Genomic DNA, 20,905 nt, shown 5'->3' on the forward strand with positions numbered 1-20,905 from the left:
TTTACAGTAATCGTTATTTAAAAAAAGGCTATTTTTGAAGTCATTTTTTGTGAAAGACAGACTTGAAGATACACAGTGAAGCATATGTCATTAGGGCACTATAACCCCCAAGGCCACACTGAGTAAATGGAGCAGTCTTAATTTTTCTCCTGTATTTACATATTTGTAGGCCCTGCTCATTGCAATAAAGAAACATTCTGGTCATAATTTCCCAGGGAATGTTTATCATCTTGGAGTCTGAATTTAGTTCAGATCTCTGACCTGAACACAAATTTAAAGCTCTAACATTGAAGGAAAATTATCTTAGCCGACATTATTTACTCATTATTAAGTTAGTTTAAAATACTGTCTTAGAATAGCATTTAATCTGAAGTTAATCATTGCTTTTCGGTGAAGTTTAATCGCATATCTGCGTGTTATTCCTTAATATCCCGTCCCGATCTGTGCCCGCACACATTCCTGTCATAAAACCCACAGGCGGACGGAATAAACCATTTTATGGGGTGAGCGTTCCCAGTCTTCTGATATCTTTCCAGAAAAAATACACAACTGGAGTTTTATAGGAAATCATGTTTGAAGGTAATAATTTATGTACACGCTTTGCATCGTTTGATTATCAAAATGATTTAGTTTTTCAACTACATAAAACAAAGTTTGGATAGGTAACCCCTCCAAATTCCCAAAAGATGGAATCGTCCGGCCTCTGCCATGTTGGATGTAACTGGCTCCGGGCTCTATAACGCCAGCGCTTCCAAGTAAACTTTTAGCGTGTTCCGTCTGTCGCGCTCCACTTTTCGGCTTATTTTGAGACGCTAAGGGAAGTCAGAACCACATTCCTGAGCAGCATACATTTTCCGGAAACCAAATAGCGTGGAGAGACGCGGGACAAACCGGCGTGAGAGGTCGGAGAAAGGCCACGGATGACCCAGGGATTGTTTATGTATCATCGGATCTCGTACAACGAGTTTAGTAGCTGCAGACTCCATAAATTGATCCCTAATAATGAGTGGACATCCGCCGCCACGGCGGCAAGCAAATGTCGGCTCCCTGCTTCTGACACGAGAGGAAAATGACTGCATTTTCAACTACCTTGGCAGGAAATGCATCGTAAGTTACTTTCCCCCTCATTTAACTGCTGTGTTAGCTTGTCGTTAAAAAGCTGTCACTAGCTAGCTAAGCTAGCTAGCAAGCTAGCTAACCGACTGACAGAAATTAGCGTTAATAACGTTGGAGCTGTTCAAAGGAGTTATTTTGCACTGGCATTACATAATAACGTGGATGAACCTTGGTTGTTTTCGGGAAGTGTGTTCACCCAGAAGAATGTGCCGAAGAGCTTGGAGCAGCAGAGACTTGCTCAAGGCTTTTTGCCAGCTACAAAATCTGACAAAGCGATGGGGAGTCGCCTTCTGTTCCTGTGTGACTTCGAGATCACGACTCATTAAGATCAGATTGGTTTAAATCGGACATAACTGAGACATTCAGCATTCATCAGATTATTTTCGTCCTTGTCTTGGACACTTTGTCTTAACGAGCCGCAAATATTCCAATTAATGTGGCATGTTCAGTCTGCTCCCTACTGTTTCAGCTCTGTAAAAGCCTTTCCCCTTTCTGTCATATCAATCTTTGCATAATTCAGGATTTCTCACCACTGATTTCCTCATCGGATTCATTTATGGCCAAGTCATCCTAATTTGCATCCACCTTCTGTTGGTTTTTAATGTTGATGCACACTTTTAGATGCAATTCTGATTTTGCTTAAAATATAGAACAGTTTGGGGTAATAAAGCAAACCCCTGCTAGATTTTATACCTAGATGTTGAATCACAGACCCAGACTTGTTAAATGCAGGTGCAGGTATTTCACACCTTTCTATTTCTTGTAGTTTTGATGATTATGGCTTACAGATAATGGAAAAACCAAAACTCGGTGCCTCTGAAAGTGAGAATACTATGACGAGGTTCAATGTAAACTCGGTGTCACACCCTAATTAGCTAAGTAACTCTTGGACATGAGCTACAAATGTCACATTCCTCAAGTCAAGCCCCTCCTGAACCAGCGACAACGTCAGAAGTGTCTTACCTGGGCTGAGGACATAAAGAACTGGACTGTTGCTCCGCGGTCACACTTTTCAGGTGAAACATCTGCGCATCGTTTGGAAATCAAGGTCCCAGAGTCTGGAGGAAGAGTAGAGAGGCCCGGGATCCACGTTGCTTCAAGTCCAGAGTGAAGTTTCCACAGTCTGAGGATTTGGGGTACTGTCATCTACTGGTGTTGGTCCACTGTGTTTTCTGAAGTCCACAGTCAACACAGCGTCTTCCAGGATATTTTAGAGACTTCATGCTTCCTTCTGCTGACCAGCTTTATGGAGATGATTTCAATTTCCAGCAGGACTCAACATCAGCCCACACTGCCAAAGGTACCAAAAGATGGAATATTCAAATTTTCTGAGACGCTGTGTTTTGGTTTTTCATTATCTGAAATTCATAATCATCAAAGTTACAAGAAATAAAGGCTTGAAATATTTCCCTCTATGTATAATGAAGCTATATAATAAGAGTTTCACTTTCTGAAATGAAAACAAACCACAAAAAGAGCTTTTTAATGATATTCTAATTTTTTTGAGATGCATCTCTACTCTGGGACATCAGATCAGTGTCTGTTTGCTTATCAGCCTTAAATTTGTGCTGTGGCTTATCATACATTTAGTTAATGTTTGAACGTTCCACCTCATAAAGGAATCCTATTAAATTAAACCTGACATTTGGTTAAAAACAAAGTAGTTTAAAGTAGAGGTTGACTGCTCATTTTTTGTCATTTTAATTTTACAACCCTTAGAATGTGTTCACTAAAAATAAGTCATTGAAGAGCATTCATACTTAAAAATGTAAAGGATAGGCTACAGTACGCTGATTGTTTGTTTTTCTACTTTGCAACGGATTATGTACAGACATGGCCAATTGACAATATTTTATTTTAAACTGTTTAGTGAATTAAAATGAGTAAATCTCTTTATAGACCTAATGTGATTGTGATACGATAAGAGCCTTGACACAGTTTCCTCTGCAGTGTTCTCTTTAGGCAGTTTGCTAAATGTTCATTGTCACTACATGAAAAGGCAGGTTTTTTTTTTACTTTAAAGTCGGGTCCTTTTGCTCTAAGCCAAATATGAAGCAATGTCAGAATTTTAGGGTTTTACCGTCAGACAATGCAGAAAGAAGAATGACGCAGGTCAGAGGTTTCTGCATCTTGCAACATAACAGCTGGAAGGAACGGTGCACCCTCACCTGTTACCTGTTACCTGTTTCCTAGACGGATAAGATCTGTTTTTAAAGTTACAGTATCGTATTGACAAGTCAACGTTATCGCTTCTTATAGAAGTAGGTTTTTATTGTTGAGTTTGGGAGGTTTTGTGCCAACATAAAAGAGACGAAATAAACATCTGTTGCTGTTTTGTATTAAGTCTTCCTGTCCTCTGGTTACTTCCACATAGTTGTCATTGTTTCCTGGAACTGAACTGTGAAGGTGTTTGAGGGACTGTTTCTTTCTTCCTGATTTAACGTGCAGCGGTCCAACCATGCTCCTGTTGCTTGAGGCGTTTGTGCGCACGTGTTTGCTTTTTTTGTAAAAAAATAAAAAGGCCGTTTCCTGTCTCATGACACTCCATGCTTGCATTAGGTCACCTGTTGGTACGCCCCGCCCTCACCTCCTCCTCCTTTACGTGAACGCACAGGTTTTCAAGGTGTGTCCCGCAACTATGTTTAGAATTTTCTGACTGCGCTTCTCTGGCATCCTAAGTTTTGCTGTTGCGGCATGTGACGAAGAGTCAGCACCGCTTGTCCCGCTCTTCCTTTGCATTTGTGTGAGAGATTGACTGATGAAGAGGGTGGAGTGGGAGGCTGGAAGTGACTGACTCTAACAAATCTAACTGAATTCCCAGCAGTGAGCGACGTGTTGGCTGGCCACATGTTTAACTTGCTTATGAGGCAGAAAATGTAAGAACCCTAAAGTCATCTTTAAAGTGTTTGCAGCGTTCTTGTTTTAAAATGGGCAGATTTACTGAAAGTGTGACAACAAAACAGGTCGCTCGTAGTTCGTGGAAAGCAGCGTGTGTGCTTCTTGAGACTGATTTTGGCAGCTGTTGTTTCCAATGTTCCTCCGGGATGAATTCTCTAATCAAATCATCCAGGACAGCAGTTTCCCTCAAATCTAATGGTTTAAACCGTTGTTGCTTAAAACGTATTATAACTTTTGTGTACATTACTAAATATGCCAAGTATTTCCTTCTGCATTTTTTTTTTTGTTTTTAAATAATGATCTCAAACCAGACTTCCTAACACAATACACTTACTGATTGGTTTTACTCCTTAGTATTCCTTGTGCCGTCTCCACCATCAGAAACCCTGTCTCACGGCTGAAGGTGGAATGGGTCCAGTTCAGTGTGTGTGTGTGTGTGTGTGTGTGTGTGTGTGCGTGTGTGTGTGTGTCCTGACTGCCTGATCAGCAGTCCTGTCCTACAGGAAGTCCTGTGGTCAGCCTCCTCTGGTGAATTTTATTTATTCTTTTCTGGAGAAAAGGAAAACTGTTCCTCTTATTACTCTTTTTTTTTTTTTCTTCTTTCAAATTTATTCCATCTGTGTCTTTTGCTTTTTACATTTTGTCAGTTTTTTGTTTTTTTAATAGTTTTTGCACTCTTTTTTTTCTCCTAACAATTCTGATTTACTGGTTTCTTACATTTTTCTCTACATTTCCCTCACTTCCTGTACATAATCTCTTTACGCTGTTTTTTTTTTTTTTTTTTTTTTTTTTTCTTTTAAATAATCTTTTTTTTCTTTTTTTTTTTTTTTTTTTTTTTGCTAATCGTTAAAAACAACCTTTTACCTTCTTGAGTATCTCAGTAGTTGAGGTGTGCAAATATTGGTTCAGAACATCCCTAATGTGAATAGATTTCCTATTTCTGACCATAGATTTTTTTTCTCCATATAATTGTCAATCTTATCTTGAAATAGTAAAAACATATATACATTACTGATTTCTGATTATCACGCATAGTTTTGATGAGTTTATTTAACTTGTGCATTTAGTTTCAAACAATTTTCCCCTTTGTAACAAAAAGGGTGCTTTTTTTGCTTTTTATCTATTTTGTGCATGACTTTGTGTCACCTTAGACAAATTGTGCTCTAAACTTATTTGTAGAGTGGAAATTGTTTTGCGTCACATCTTCACAGTTGTGGAAAGAGGTCATTTGTTCGTAGTTTTGGTTGAGCTTTGATGATGTCACAGCCTTGGTCTGGAACCGAAGGGCCCTAGAGTCCGGCTGCAACAAAAGTACATCACAAAACAGAATTCTCATCATTTCGTTCGTTTCTGATCCAAACCCAGGTGAGAGCATTACTGCACTCACCTGGGTTTGGTAAAAAATACTTATCGATTTGAATAAAAGTACCTCGTTCATCCAGAGCTAAATTGCCACTCTGAGTTCACATTTCCTTAATTTTTTTTACTGTTTTTAGATGAAACTATTGTGGTACATGCTGTGTATAATTTAACAGTATGTTTGCCAGTCCAGTACTGTAAATAGGAATTTGTTCTCAGTGTTTATGCCTGGTTAAATAAAGGGTTTTTTTGGTTTTTGCCGCGTCACTCAGTGTTTTAGTGGATTTTAAAGCTCTTGGCTCATGTAGCTCATTTTACTAAGAGTGCGTAATCGATTACCGTAATTTTTTATATGTTTTTTTTCTTTCTTAGGCTCTGATCTTCACATATTTTAATCTAATGGATTCCTTATAAACTTTAGTTTCCTGTGAATGAAGTGCAAGACACAGGTTGAGCTTTGAACAAACTGGTCATATAATACAGCAACTTTGCCTCTTTTTATATTCAACGTGTGTGAACTATGCACAGTCATTCCTGGAACTTGAGTTAAAAACGTGCCAAATTCAGCATCCAACGTTTCCCCTTGTCTGCTCTTTGCTTTCATGTGCATCAGAGTGGCTGTGAAACTGGACCCCTTTGTGCGAGAACACCCTGCAGCATAATGTAAAACCTGCGGGAGGTTAATCTGGCCTTATGCTCTTGTCTTGCAGGTGCTACAAGTGTGTAATAACAGTGTAGGCTCATCAACCAGACTTTTTGTTTTATGTCTTTTTATCCTGCAGCTTCATCAAGAACACACAGGTTCTGTAATAAGATAGACGGGCTGCTTCTTTTTCTCTTGGACATTAGGATGTGCATTAAGTGATGTGCTCATGTTTACCATATGAGGGAAGTGTTACACACGTGGGACGGGCTTTTGACTGCTCTAATCCTGTGAGATTTTAGTCTCCTCAAATGATCTTTGTTTGCTTTAGGATACTGACGGCAACTCCTGTTAAACAAGCTAAAATAAAGTTGTAATTTAACGGTGCTTTGAGTCGGTGAGGATGTTGCTGGAGTTTTGGAAGAAGTTGAACTATTTGAAGGGCTTGATCTACACAGTTAATCTTAATCCGTCTTAGTTTGTTTTGTGTATATATTCATGTAGGCCTGTCACAATAACACATTTTTGCAAGGCGATTAATTGTCTCAGAAATTATTGTGATAAACGATAATATTGTTTGAAATTTGACAATAATTAGTAATTGTCAAATTTAAGAAGAAATGATGGTTAATTTGTTTTGTATGTAGTACCTTTTTGACCACTGGATGGCATTATAAGACCGTTTGAACCGAAGGATGGATAGAGAGGGAACGAGCAGCGTGTCTCTACAAGATGCAAGGTTTTATTTTTTAGCCGTTGTATTTATGGTAGGAATATATAGATGCACTATTAGCTTGTGTTGTTTCAAGTAGTGTGTTGTGTTTTGGTTCTTCAATTTGATACTCCTTTTGTGTTTTTGACTTTATTCTTAAGAGTCAAGCTAACGCAGACTAAAGCTAATTAAATGACAAACGGATTAGCACATTTTAGTCTTCAAGACTCGGGTCACGAACAATTAATGACTGAATCGTTCTTTTTCTGCGTCGACAAGCTTTTGTACAAACACTACAAACATGTTAGCCACTACAGAGCAAACTGTGCCACCGTGGCTTTGAGTACTTTATTACTGGTGGTAAAAAGGAAAAGGTATCCACTTTTTTTTATTACAGGTATTTGTTAATTTGTTACGATGGGTGTGGATTCTGGGTCTGACAAAGCTAAAATAAAACACTTTAACCTGCACTGTCTAGCAAAGTGTTTGCCAAAAGGTGTGTTTCTACTGAAGTCTACAAACCTTGATGACACTATTTCTCACTAATTTGTTGTTTCAGTAATTATTTCCTAATACATTTGTAGCTTCCTTTTACTAGTTTCAAATCTTGATAAACAGATAGGCGACTGTCTTTACTTGGAGTTCAGTTTACAGTTTAAACGTGCTGCCTATAAAGTGTGTACATTTTCTGCTTTTCAGTTTTTTCCTTCTGTTATTTTCAGGCTTTGTCCTCCGCAGTGGCTCAGGTGTTCACAGCAGACAGAAATGGCAGCTGGAGCAAAAAATGCTGCGGGGTGGTCTGCATGGTCAAAGACAACCCTCAGCGGTCGTACTTCATCAGAGTCTTGGACATCAAGGTAGGTGCAGAGCTCATGTGTCCATCTGAGTCATTCATAAGTGGTTCATGACCTAAAGACCTCGACAACCCACTAGGATTAAGGGATTTACAGCTCTTATCATTCATAAAGAGCTTCTAAAGTGTTGTTTTCATAACTAAGATAGTTTTCGTGTTAAAAGAGAGCCATTGTTTAGGTGGAATTTACAACTCCAATTCAAAACAAGTTGGAATTTGTGTAAAATGTGAAAGAGGAAAAACGATGCAGTTACCGGTACATAATTTTTAGAGGGGGAAATGGTTTTGAATTTTATGTCACCAAAAAATAGGAAACGGGGACAACAAAAAGTTGTAAAATTAACTGATGTGAAAAAGAAACGGCTAGGACGGAGTACCAAGAGTATTGAAATTTGATGCCGTCCGCACTAAAGAGAGGGACAATCCAGCCTTTTATCAGTGCACACTGTTAAAAAGCCTGCCTCTCTTATGGTATGGGGGTGCATTAATGCAGAAAATTATATACTGGTCCTAAAACATAGACTCCCATCTGGACATTGTTTTCAAGGAAGGTCTTGAATATTTCAGCAACATGATGCTAAACAACTTACTGCATCCATTACAACAGCATGACTTCATAGAGTTTAGGTGCTAAACCTTCCTACATTTCAGGCCTTAACCATTTATTACATCATAAAACAAAAAAAACAAACAAACAACAAAGATCAACCAGGTCTGTTAAACAGCTAGAGTTCTCTATCAGACGAGATTTGGACAACGGTCTTCTCCAAACCCATCAGCAGCTGGCCTCCTCAGTTCCTGGATGTTTACAGATGTTGGTTAATAAAAGAGAATCTGTCCGAGGGAAACCAGAAGCTGTTTGAACTTTTTTAAAGAATAGTTGCTGCCGTCAAACTAAAAATTTATATATTTTTCTAAATATGGTTCAGTTTCTTAGTTTAAACATTTCATATATTTTCTGTTCCATTGTAAATGAAATGTGGGTTTTAATATTTCCAAATCACTGCATTCTGTTTTCATTTACATCTTAACACGATGTTCCAACTTTTTTCGACATGGGGTTGTAAACAAAATGCATTCGTTATAAGTATGTTTCTGTTTGATAACGGTAAAATGTCTGACTTAATTCCTGTCGTCTTTCTCATTTCCACAGGACGGTAAGATTATGTTCGAACAGGAGCTGTACAACAACTTCTCCATAAACCTCCCCAGACCTTACTTCATCACATTTGCTGGAGATGTGAGTTGGTCTCCGCAGATTTTTGCATTTTTTCACCACCTTTTTATTGGTCTGGCTTCAAAAAAACAATATTTAACGCCTCTGAAGTTCAGTCATTTTACATTCAGTCATGTATTTGTGTCGCATTAATAATGTATTTTGTGAACGTTTGTTGCCAGTCGTCCCAAGTGGGTCTGAACTTTGCCAGTGAGGAGGAGAGCAAGCGTTTTCAGAGCAGCCTGTCTGAGCTGCTGGGGAGAAAACAAAGGAAAACCGGTAACAAATGTTTGCTTATTTACCTGCAAATCCATCCGCCGATGTAATTTTTTACATTAAACATAAGAGATAAAAATGACAAGAATGTGTTTGGCTTGAAAATGTCTAAAGGAGATCCTCTTTCAAAATATCAAATATTATTGGGGATTGCCTAGTATAAGGCAGACACCTATTATTATCCACATGACTAGGGTTTCTTAACTTTATTTACCGGTATATCTTACTCTTCAGTCAACTTTAATGTAGCCCAAAGGGCAACATGCACCCCAATAAATGCTATATCAAAACAACCGGCATGGCACCATGATGTGTGCTACTTTTATTGGCATTTCGAGTTACCATGGCGATGTAATTTGCTTACAAAGACGCCACTTTTTCCATACAAAATGCCTGACAGAACACTTCTCACACTAATGCTGTGAGGTTACATGACTTAGGATGTAGAGGCCCCTAAAGAAAACAGAAATTCAATGTTGGAAAAGAAAAAAAAATAAGATAACGCTACCATTTTTAGTGCTGTTTAGCTGAAATCTGGTTATTGGTAGTTGAGAATGATCCCTAATAGACTGCAAATCAAAAATCCAAGATGGCTGCCTGATTTACAAAGGAAAAATATTCTAAAGCTGCCAATTTTAGTAATATTGAGCTGAAATTTGGTGTGGTGATTGCTGAGAACATTTCCTATCAAATGCTATATCAAAAATCCAAGATGGCCACCACGGCTTTAACTCAGCCATTTTTACACAGAGAGCTGAAATTTGGTGAGGTTATTATTGCAAGTGCAATTAATTGTTCAGCCCTAGTAGCTGAGTGCAAACTCCCAACACATAGTCCTGTCAAGTCAAAACTTTAAATTGGCAGCAGCATGGCAGTCCCTGTAAAATTTCTCCAGGAACTTTCTAGTTATAATTATTATATTATAATATCAAAATATTTTCTATACATGTCATTTTTTTTAACATATCCTTTAAAGACCTGGGCAGAAAAATATATGAATTTTCAATACAAACTCTTTTTAACAAGGTAAATCATATACGTTTTATTTATTTATTTATTAATTTGTGGCGATTTCTCAAGCTGTTAGTAAACAAAATTTTCCATCTTGTAAGTTTGGAAATTTTCTTTGTACGCATGAAGAACAATCCATAATTCAAGGCTGTATAATGTAACTATTCTAACTTCAGTGTTTCCCCTAGTTAACTTGCCATGGCGGGGTGCTCATCTAATCCATGAGTTTTGTTGACGGGGGGGATGGAGACATGTCTGAGTGCAGCTTACCAACAGTTTTTGAGTGGGGGGTGGGCGTTCAGCATGAGGGAAGAGGCTAGAGCCTCTGTATTGCGCACTGCTAGCTTAGCGTGACACGTTTGAGTTGTGCACAGTTTATACAGACAGTTTATGAGAGGGGGTGGAGGGGGGGGAGCAGGTGTTCAGCTTGAGAGAAGAGGCAACATGAGCGCTGCCTTTAGCTTTTTAGCTAGAGAGCCTGTGTTTCACGCCACTAGCTTAGTGCTATGTCAGTGCCAGGTGTGGGGTATGGGAGGTAAGTTTGGTTTGGTAAGCGGGGTGCTCAGTTCAGTTGACGGGGTGGGGCACCCCACATGTATAATGGTAGGGGAAACACTGAACTTTATAACATGCTAATAGTGTTCCTAATTTTATTTCATCTAGTTATTTTCTAGTCTTTTACATCATTTTTCTCCAGCATCTTTAATATCTCGTTCTCATACTAATTAACATCCCAGATTTTTATATTTATTTAGACTTGAAGCTGTCAAACTGAGTGTTTATATTAAAATGCACAATTTACTCTAAGCTGAGAACATTTTTATGTTTTTATTAGTGAGATTTTTCATGGTTTGTATCTTTCTCTTGGTTACTATATTTTTCAATTCTTCCCTCGGTGCCAGTCTTATCTTCCATTCAACTTCCAGCCACTGAATGTTTGTAAATGAATAAAAGTATGCTTGCTGTGTTCTAGTGTGTCTGGAGATGATACAAGCCGTGACGCCTCCCTAACTCACTAACAGGGCACTTAGCTCATCACTTTTTCCCTGTATAACAACATACACATCCCGCTGACTCCTGCACTGAAAACACAACACTAACCTCTCCTATCTTTGACGCTTTTTGTTTCTTAATAACATTCCAACCTGCCCAGCTCAGGATTGTAACAATATGATTTGTGTGTGTTCACAGAGAAGAGGCGTGACCCTCCAAATGGTACGTACTTCTGTTTTTTGATAAATGAAAAAGTCCTACACCAGGGTCAGAAAATGTGAAAATCCCAACTGTTTTCAGATACTTTCAGCAAAGTTTCAGCCTTTTTTCTTTTTTTTTTTCCAGTTGTGTTGTGATCCTTTTAGATTCTTTCTGCTAACTACAACATTTCTGTGCTTCTTCTAACTTATTTCTGCTGCTATTTAGCTGTTTTATGCTAATTGCAACTTTTTTTTGGCTAATTCCACATTTTTTGCACTCATTTAAACTTTTTTTCAGCTTAAAAATGTGCTCTTAATTTATTTCTGGTAATTTAAGCTTCTTTCTGCTTTTTTAAACTGCTTTTCAGCTTTTTTTTTTTTTCAGATAATTTCTACTTTTTTATGCTAACTTCTGCTTCCTTTAGCATATTTGGGCAAACATGTTTTTTTCTGCTTTCTTCTGCTAATTTAAGCTTGTTCTTACTTCAGCTAGCTTTTTTTATGTATTTTTTTTTTTTAAGCTAATTTTATCTGTTTTCAGATAAATTCAAGTTTTTCGTGGTAATTTCTGCTACTTTCAGCCTAACTTCTTTCTGCTAATTTTAGCTTGTTTTGCTTTTTTCCTGCTCTTTCAGCTACTATTTAGCTGTTTTGATGCTAGCTTTTTTTGGCTAATTCCACATTTTTTTTAGCTCGTTTCAGTTTTTTATGCTTCCTTCGGTAGTTTAAGCTTCTTTCTGCCTTTTCAGCTAATCAACATTTTTTGCTCATTTCAAAATTTTTAGCTTATTTCCAAAATTTTGTGCTCATTTCTGCCTATTTAAACCTAATTCAACAAATATGTTCTTTATGCTTTCTTTTGCTAATTTAGGCTTGTTCTTCCATTTCAGCTACTTTTCAGAATGTGTTTTTGGTTAATTTCAGCTGTTTTTCAGCAAGTTCTTCTGCAATAAGTATTCACAGTGCATTTTTGCAGGAAATGCAATTTGTCTAGTTTTAATAAGCTCAGCTTTTGATGTCTTGATGCAGCTGACCATTATCCATTTATTGCTCGTGTCCATTGTGATTTATTTCCATGTGTTTAATGTGACAGAAGATTTTAAAGCAATCCTTGTTTTTATTTCTAGTCAGGGTCAATATTTATTAACCTTTTAGTCTTTAAGCAGAGTGTTTTTGTACCTGTGCTGTCTTGTATAAATATCCCTAGCTTGACTCCCCTTGCTTGGTTTATTAGGCTTTATTATAATTTTGTTTCTTCTCTGTCTTCCTCTCTTCTGTTTCCATTTGTCCAGTTCTCAATTTCCCATCATCTCACGTCCATTTCTTTCCATTTTGTTCTCTCTCCATCTCCTGCTACCCTTTCCTGTCCTCCCGTCTTCATCCGTGTCCTCATCTACTCTTATTGTTTAATCTGTCTCAGTCTTTCTCCTCCCTCTCTTCTCCTGCCTTCCTCACTCGTTCTTTGGCACCACTGATTCATCTGTTTTAGAAAACCATAGAGATTAATTTGGGATTATGCGTCGGATGGGTTTTATTGGTTACGTAAAGGCCAGCGCTGAGTCTGGAATGATTTTCTGGGATTAGTTACATTTGTGTGTTTTTGCGAGTGGCAAGCCGACCGTAGATGCTCGTCAGGAAGAAAACGATGGTTTAACTTCCTCGTCTGTCGAGTTAAATATCTGCTTTTTAAAATTTTTGCGATGGAAACTCTTGCCTTCTCAGCTCCACATGTTTAAAAATCATTTTCTGTCCTGGAAACGTTAGAGGTCGCTCTTGGCTGTACGAGTAGATTTTCACTTCCATCAACGTCGAGGACCTTTCTGGATGTGTTCTCCATTTAAAATCTTCAAGCACTTCAGATATTTTTCCTCTTTGAAAAAGAAGAATGATGTTCTGTACAACCTTTCTTTCTGCCCCCTCGGAGGAACTCATTTCAGACGAAGGTGGAGGTTTGGGTCCGGGCTGTCTGTCTTCTTTTCACTGCGTGGTTCTTCCTCAGGATGAACTGTACCCGCCTCTTTCTGACGCCTCCTCTCGCCTCTCCATCGGCACAAGAAATCAAACTTGCAACTTAAGCAGTAAAATGCTTGTTGACATCAGTATCAGCTCCTACCTGACTGGAGGTGGCGTTTGCCCTCGGTCAGCTTCTTCATCCAGCCAAACTCCCAAATGTGTGAGTAGAGAGAGTCTAAGAGGTACGTGCTTCAGGTTAGAGCTGTGTAGTATAATTTACTACAAGGAGAAGCATCTTGACCACATGCTGTGATGAATACATTTAAAGATCTAGCTGAAACTGAAGACTGGGCTGGACTGTATATTTTAAGTTATCCATACCTGCAAACTAGACACCTCTGTGTTGCACGTTAGCTTACCGCTACGTTAGTGACGTCAGCTGTTGACCGGCGGGTGTGTGTGGGAGAAACGGAGCGCGTAGCATCTTGGCTAGCGCGTCTGTATTGTGCGCGACGAGATTTTGGGAGAAATATCATGTTGGGGAGAAAGAACCAAAGTAACATACGTTTTCTGAAGAACTGGTCAAATCAGTGATGGGGAAGGAACAGAGGAGAAAAATATGGATGTTATTCCAAGTGGATTGTGAAGGAAAGAGGAATGAAAGTTATGGTGTATGAACTGTGGCAGTAAGGAAGGAACCTGTAAATGATTAGTTTTGATAATTACTGTACATGCAGGTTGACCAAACTGACTTGATGTTTTTTTTGGTGTCACTGTTGCTTGGCACGGTGTCATTTGTGTTGTGAAGGCTGCTGCCAGGTCCTTTTCTGTTAGGAGTCTATCACTAAATCAGAAAACACTAACCCCCCACTGCTTGTGGTTATCAAAATGTTCATTGGGTAAAGTTAATGTTTTTATTTTGAAACATGCAGTTCATTGTCACCATTGCTTATCACAACAGCATGTTGTGTTACTAATAAGTCAAGTGCACCCCTAAAGTCATTGTTTGTGATAAATCGTGCAACATTAATGTCTTCGCCTCGGAGTGAGTTTACAAACAGGATGATGCAGACATGGACTAGTTGAATGAGGCGTTTCTAAAATATCCTGATGCGTGATCAAGAATTTCAACAATGTTTTTTAAAATCCATCCAGAGAACTGGACTTTATTTTGTTAATGTCTAAAATAATTATTGAATCAAGTGTTTACTTATGCAGGTAAACGTAGATGTTCAACCTGTTCTAAATACACCAGAATGCAGGAAGTGGTATTAATTTATTCAGAATTTTCTGGGGGAGGACCACCCCCCCCACACACACACACACACATTACAAATTCTTCTGACACCAATAGGCATAAACGGCCCTTGAAAGTCTTGTCCAGGCCAAAACATTCAAGAAATGAGTTTTTACTGTTAGCAAAATGCTCTGCTGATTTTAGCGTGCTGCTGCTGTTTGTTTGTTTTTTTATTTTTTGGTTGACACCATCTTTCCTGTATGACCTCATTAAATTAGGATATGTTAGTTACCTGAAGCATCTGGTCTTTTCCCCTAAATTGATTTTTGGAGTACCAGAATGCTAGTTTGCCAATGAAATGCACTTCGCTGACTAGATGTTTAAACTGGAGCAGTTTGTTTTCAAAGATTGTATTTTATATTACCGGTACTGGTTGTAAGTTTTTATAGTCTCTTGTTCGTTGAATGCAGTTATTAAATAGCAGCTTGCTTCATCCACAAACATGAGTCTGCATTCAAATCTGTAAATGCTTACAGGACACCAGATGTGCAACGTCTCTTCTTTTGAATACATTTGTGCTCTGCACTTGGTTCTGTTGCCTGAGCGGTGCCATGTTGTCATTTTGCAGGACCCTCGTTGCACATGGCTACCATCGACATCAAAAACCCAGAGATCAGCGGCATTCAGCGTTCTCACAACGCTCATATGAACAACTTCTCAGCCCCTTCCTTCCCCAGGAGGATCAAGAAGGACAAAGGGAACAACAAGAAGAAGAAGCTGACAAAGGCAGACATCGGCACACCCAGCAACTTCCAGTGGGTCACCTTTTGACTTTTCCATGATTTGGTTGAATTTTCTCTTGAGGAATGGATGAACAAACGGATCATTAGTACTTCATTCATGTTTTAAGTTCCTACATTTATATTTCCAATCTGCAGTTCTGCACCGTTTCCTTTAAACTCAAATTTCTTTTTGAAGTATTTATTGTCCAGTTTGTCTCACGATGTCAGAGACTAATTTAAATTTCACCATGACATTAACAGTAAACAGTAGATTTATAATGTTAGTGTTTTGAACTGAGACTATTTGGAATTCCCTTAGTGGATTTTAATCTTGTTTTTGTTTTTTTTACCTGTTAAAACCAACAACAGAGACTAGAAAATAGAAAAACATTTTACTTCATAGAGGACACTTTTGCAACAATTACAGCTAAAAGCTGCTGATTTCTAGAAGCAACTTTCAACACTAGTTCAATATATTTATTTATTTGTTGGCTCAATCAGATTAAGGGCTCCATTTAAACACCTGTGTGTGTGTGTTGTAGAGGTATGCTTGAGGTGTGTCTCATTAAAAACTACACCCGAGTCCCAGTTTCAGTTTGGGATGGGCATTGTTGGGAATTATTAGTTTTTTCTCCAAATAACTCAAAGACCCTCCAACTCTTGCCCCATCCACCCAGATGCACATGTTCTGACACTTGTAATGGTCACATTATTTCTCTTTAATTCAACCATTTTACCTGAGCGTTAAACGTTTACTTTTTTTAAGCATTTTCCAAAGCTCTGATAATGTGGTGGTGGTGGGGATCATTCCCAAACTATGGCGCTCCCTCTGCCGTACTTTACTGTAACACACACAGGAACTTCCTGTGATGAGCATATTATTTGTCTCGTACAAGTCCTTCAGCATCGTGCCTGAGTTTTTCCCCATCTGCTGTGTTTTTGGTTTATATAAATAAAACGTAGTTTTTCTGGGTGAGCGTCTCCTACATCTCTCTCGTGTTCCCCGTTCTGTTGCCACGTCTGTGCCACATTTTCATATGAAATATTGGATTTAATCGTCTGAGCAATTGTGCAAGGCTTTTATTTAAAAGATGGAGACATGTCATTGGCAGCATTCATATTATAGTTGGTTATTGGATTATATGGGATTATATCATTAATCCTGTAAACGGCTCTTTACACTTGGAGTCTTTCTGCCTTTCTTTTGTGCCTCATATTGTTCTGTTGTGCTGTTCTCACAGGCACGTCAGTCACGTGGGATGGAATCCAAACACAGGCTTTGATGTAAGTAGTGTTCACACATTCGTTTGTGTGTTGGTGCGTTAGTGTGCGACGTCTGGACCTTCTTAAAGCGTGTCCATTTATCAGGCGGCTCTTTGGCGCAGATTACGGCAGACTGCAAATTAAGAACAGATCGTTTTTGATTTCTAAATTAATTCAGTGTTGGACTCGGCTTCGTTTTAACTGGTGACGTTAAATTGTTCTGATTTTAGCACAAAGGAGTGTTGCTGCTTTTTTTCTGCCACTTAAAATTTATATTAAAAAGGACTCGGTCAAATCAAAAGTGCTGCGGTTTGTTGACTTGATTCAGTCTCGTGTTGCTGTGAATTCAAATAGGTCTTGAAGAAGGAAAACATCATGATCAGCAATCTGTCCTAACATTATTAATCTCACTTCAGTAAAATATGGACTTGATGTCAGTGGTGTAGAGAGAAACACAAGTTTAATTTCTGACGGACGCTGGTATTAAAATGTTCACCACATGGTGGGAGCAGAGCACTGAGATGTTCTCATATGGAGAGTTGGTCAAGTCAGCTGTTTCTGAGATCTAAAGATGATGGACTGAATTTTAATTCAGCTTTTTATGTTGCTGTAATGATAATTGTGCACAACTTAAAAAAAAAAAATATATATATATATATATACACACACTTTTTTTTGTTTTAAGTAACAAGTTAGGGAATATGAAGGAGTTGCTAAATGTTCCTGAGCAGCTGAGTCTTTTAGACAAAGTATTTTTGTGCTACTTTGTATTAAACGTAATAAAGACATTTCAGATGGAACGTCTTTTTTTTATTTTTTATTCCTGTAGCTGAATAACTTGGACCCGGAGCTGAAGAATCTGTTCGACTTGGCTGGCATTTCTGAGGCCGAGCTGAAGGACAGGGAGACTTCTAAGGCTATTTATGACTTCATTGAGAAGAATGGCGGCGTGGAGGCCGTCAAAAACGAGGTACGGAGACAAGGTAAGCAGTCGCGCTGTTCAAATTATATATATATATATATTTTTTTTTTACTTCTGATTGATGCCACTGAAAAGTGTTTGCTTTCACTAAATTGAGTAGTTTGAATTAAAAAGGTGCAGCTTCAGGAAGTCTTTAACGTGACATAAAATCAACACTAAATGTGATGTGTGAACATGATTTATCAGGATTAAATAAATGCAATGGGGTGGACTGACAGTTAAAGGCAGTAACTCGTGTGGTGGTTTGATCCCCAGGTCCGCCCAGGTGGAGCGGTAGGTTTCTGTGCATGACTTGCTGTGAAAGCCTTCGCTGCTACTTTCATGTTTGCTGTTTCTCCACTCTTGTTATTCTTGAACTGTACCCCCCCCCCCCCCCTGTTGTCACCTGACGGATATATCCAATAAATACATTTTTTTGGTTTTTGAAATAATTGCATTACTTCTCCCCCCTCCTTATTCAAATGCGTTGCAACGAGGCTGATCCTGTTTGGCTTCTAACTCCATGAGTGCATGTCTGGTAGGATGTGCAGAGCTGAGCGGCGTTCTGAGCTCCTCCTCCATCAGTCTCTCATTTAGACACCAGTCCAAAACTGAATGTTTGCAGTGAAACCAGTGAAACCAGTTTCCTCCAGCCTGCCGTGTTACTCATCAGTTTAGTCGTGACACGTTTCCAACGGGTTCTCTTCTGTTTTTGTTTTGTTTTTTATCTTCAGCTCCTCCGCCACCTCCACCCAGAAGCGGCCCCCCTCCCCCACCCCAGCATCACATCTCAGCTCCTCCACCTCCTCCATCTCGGGTTATTCGTGGCGCCCCACCACCGCCTCCTGTCTCCAGACCTCCCGTCTCTGCACCCCCACCCCCACCTCCACCTCCATCTCGACCGGGCTTGTCTGCTCCACCGCCTCCCCCGCCTAACAGAGGCGGCCCCCCACTTCCCCCCATGCCATCGCATGTCTCCATCCCTGTGGCCCCACCTCCACCACCTCTTCCGCCTTTGGCTCCTGCTAGTAATGGTGCACCTCCTCCACCTCCTCCGCCCCCTGGACCTCCACCCCCTCTCTCCTCGGAGGCTAACGGAGGAGACAAGTCGGCTCTGCTGAGTCAGATCAGGGAGGGGTCCCAGCTGAAGAAGGTGGAGCAGAGGGAGAGGCCCGTGTCCAGCAGCGGTAGGGACGCACTTCTGGACCAAATCCGACAAGGAATCCAGCTGAAATCTGTAAGAGCACACGCCTGACGTCTACCGGGCCGCACGTCTGCGTTTCTCACGTCTCATCTTCTCTGCAGGTCGACGACAACATCGACTCCGCACCCGCCACGTCCGCCCCTACATCAGGCATTGTCGGGGCGCTGATGAAGGCAATGAAAGACAGAAGCAGGGTTATTCACTCTTCAGGTAATTCAACATTTCTAAAACTACGCCTGTAGTCGCATATTCTAAATGTATATTATGTACACCACACCTGATGGAGGAGGCGATGAATACAAATATAATGCTCTGCATCTGTCGGGTCCACTTCTGTGTTTGAATTCCCAACGTTTGTGACTTATTGTTCTGATCGCAGCAACTAAAGCCTCATTAGACCGAGCAGAAAACTAGAACATAACATGAGTAAAAGTTTTTAAGAGGCTCGGCCAGAAAATCCCTGCTATTTATGCTTCACAATTATCTACTGCATTGAATAATCATAAAATACTAGAGATGCACAATATTGTATTTTTGGCCGATATCCTATGTGCTGATATGTTAAAACTTATTTGGCTGATAACCGACACCATTATCGATATTTTCCCCCTAGACCTACTTGCAGAGAATACATCTCTTTCTCTGCTGTGGAATTAAAATACTACATTATTCTTCATGGTCTTTGTCAGTTTGGCTGCTACCAAATGCAGATGCCAAAAAAGGGGCTGAAAATGATGCAACACTTTAACTTATGTTTAATGTCAAATTTATTCGTAACATTTACTCTAACACGATGACAAGACTCGAACCGTGCAAATTTGTAATTCACAAGTGACATGTGATAAGCGCGTAAGTAGTAGTGCATTAATATACACTTGACAGTTTCTTAAATTAAAATTTCACTTAAAACAGAAACCTTTTATATCAGCGAGTTATTTTGGTGGAATGGCTGATGTTCGATATTTAACTTTATCGCTAATATCGGCCGATACGATACCACGCCGATAATATCGTGCATCCCTATAAAATGCCATACTAGTTTTATTTATAAAGCACTTTTAACAACCCTAGGACCAAAGTCTGTACATTTACAGTCAATAAAACCAACAGCAGCCACAAAACGTGATAAAAAAAAAAACATATGAAAGCAAACAAAACACTTTCTTATATTAAACAAAAACAAATGGACTCGGTCTTTTCATTCCAAGATGTTTAGAGCCATTTTGGTCTTTAAGTCCTTGAGACATTTCTGATGTGGTTCAGAGGAAAATGAGGCCTTTATTTTGAGGGGGACATAAACCTGACAGTCATCTGCATACAAGTGAAACTAAATAAAGCTGCGTTTTCTAATGACAAATGTGTGGCTTAAAAAAAAAAAAGTTCTTTTTCTCAACCTTTCTTTAAAAACACGCAGCGCATCTGAAAATCTGGATTAGCGTCCAGTTATTGCAAAGCACTAAAAGTCTACAGGCAAAACTTCAAAAGTCATTTTATATATTTTTATTGATGTTAGTTCTTTATGTAATTTTTTTTTTTTTGCGCTTCAGATGATGATGACGATGATGATGAGGAAGACTCTGAGGAAGAAGATGAATGGGAGGACTAGTGACTTTGCTTTCCCCAACCCTCCGATGATTATGACACAAAAAATTGATCTCGTTTTTCTGAAAAGAAATATTTGATTTCAAAACTGACAAATATAAATGTTCTTTGAGTTGGTTGTATATTTTTGTTGCCTTTATGCTCGTTTTTTTTTTTTTTTTTAATTAATCTGTGCAATACCTCATGCATTCGATAACTGTCGCTTATCTTTTTCTTTATCTTTGTTGGCTACATGTCTCTTTTTTTTTCTTTCACTTCACATATTTGCTCTCCTGTGTTCCTAATTGTGCAAATTCTGAGTCAAGACATTTTTTTTCTAACTGCTGTCTCTTGTCACATAATCTGCCAGCCTTTCTTTTTCGTTCCCAATCCCAGATTAATGTGCAATTTTAAATGTCTCTTATTAAAGCAGAATTTTGTTTGTTTTTGTTAGTGATTGATGAGAGGGCTTTAAAGACAGCAAGACAAATTGCCACAAATCTTTAAATAATTGTATCGTTGTTCGGAGCGAGTTGGAAAAAGGCTATTTTCATATGTTTATTGCTCTGTAGTTTATTTTTACATATTCAAATAAACCTAGTTTAGTGCTCATATTAAAAAAATAAAACCGAAACGATGCTCCTGTT

General features: G+C 38.9%; 1 protein-coding gene across 3 annotated transcripts; it reads left to right on the forward strand.

The window, feature by feature from the left end:
* The first annotated feature begins 719 nt into the window (after positions 1 to 719).
* On the forward strand, positions 720 to 20,387 carry waslb (WASP like actin nucleation promoting factor b). Of its 3 annotated transcripts, XM_037695938.1 has the most exons (12): positions 720 to 1,107; positions 7,451 to 7,585; positions 8,735 to 8,821; positions 8,980 to 9,076; positions 11,276 to 11,299; positions 15,096 to 15,282; positions 16,491 to 16,533; positions 17,342 to 17,495; positions 17,750 to 17,767; positions 18,208 to 18,710; positions 18,779 to 18,887; positions 20,225 to 20,387. In XM_037695938.1, the coding sequence occupies exons 1-12, from the start codon at positions 1,003 to 1,005 to the stop codon at positions 20,281 to 20,283; spliced, it is 1,521 nt and encodes a 506-aa protein (XP_037551866.1). In that variant the 5' UTR covers positions 720 to 1,002; the 3' UTR covers positions 20,284 to 20,387. The 3 variants fall into 3 exon arrangements, with proteins under 3 accessions (XP_037551866.1, XP_037551867.1, XP_037551868.1); XM_037695939.1 differs by lacking the exon at positions 17,750 to 17,767; XM_037695940.1 differs by lacking the exons at positions 720 to 1,107; positions 7,451 to 7,585; positions 8,735 to 8,821; ... (1 more) ...; positions 11,276 to 11,299; positions 17,750 to 17,767 and adding an exon at positions 13,163 to 13,472.
* The last annotated feature ends 518 nt before the right edge of the window (positions 20,388 to 20,905 follow it).

The sequence above is a fragment of the Nematolebias whitei genome, chromosome 22 (assembly GCF_014905685.2).
Source record: "Nematolebias whitei isolate Nwh7 chromosome 22, NemWhi1, whole genome shotgun sequence".
In the NCBI taxonomy this organism is placed as follows: Eukaryota; Metazoa; Chordata; class Actinopteri; order Cyprinodontiformes; family Rivulidae; genus Nematolebias; species Nematolebias whitei.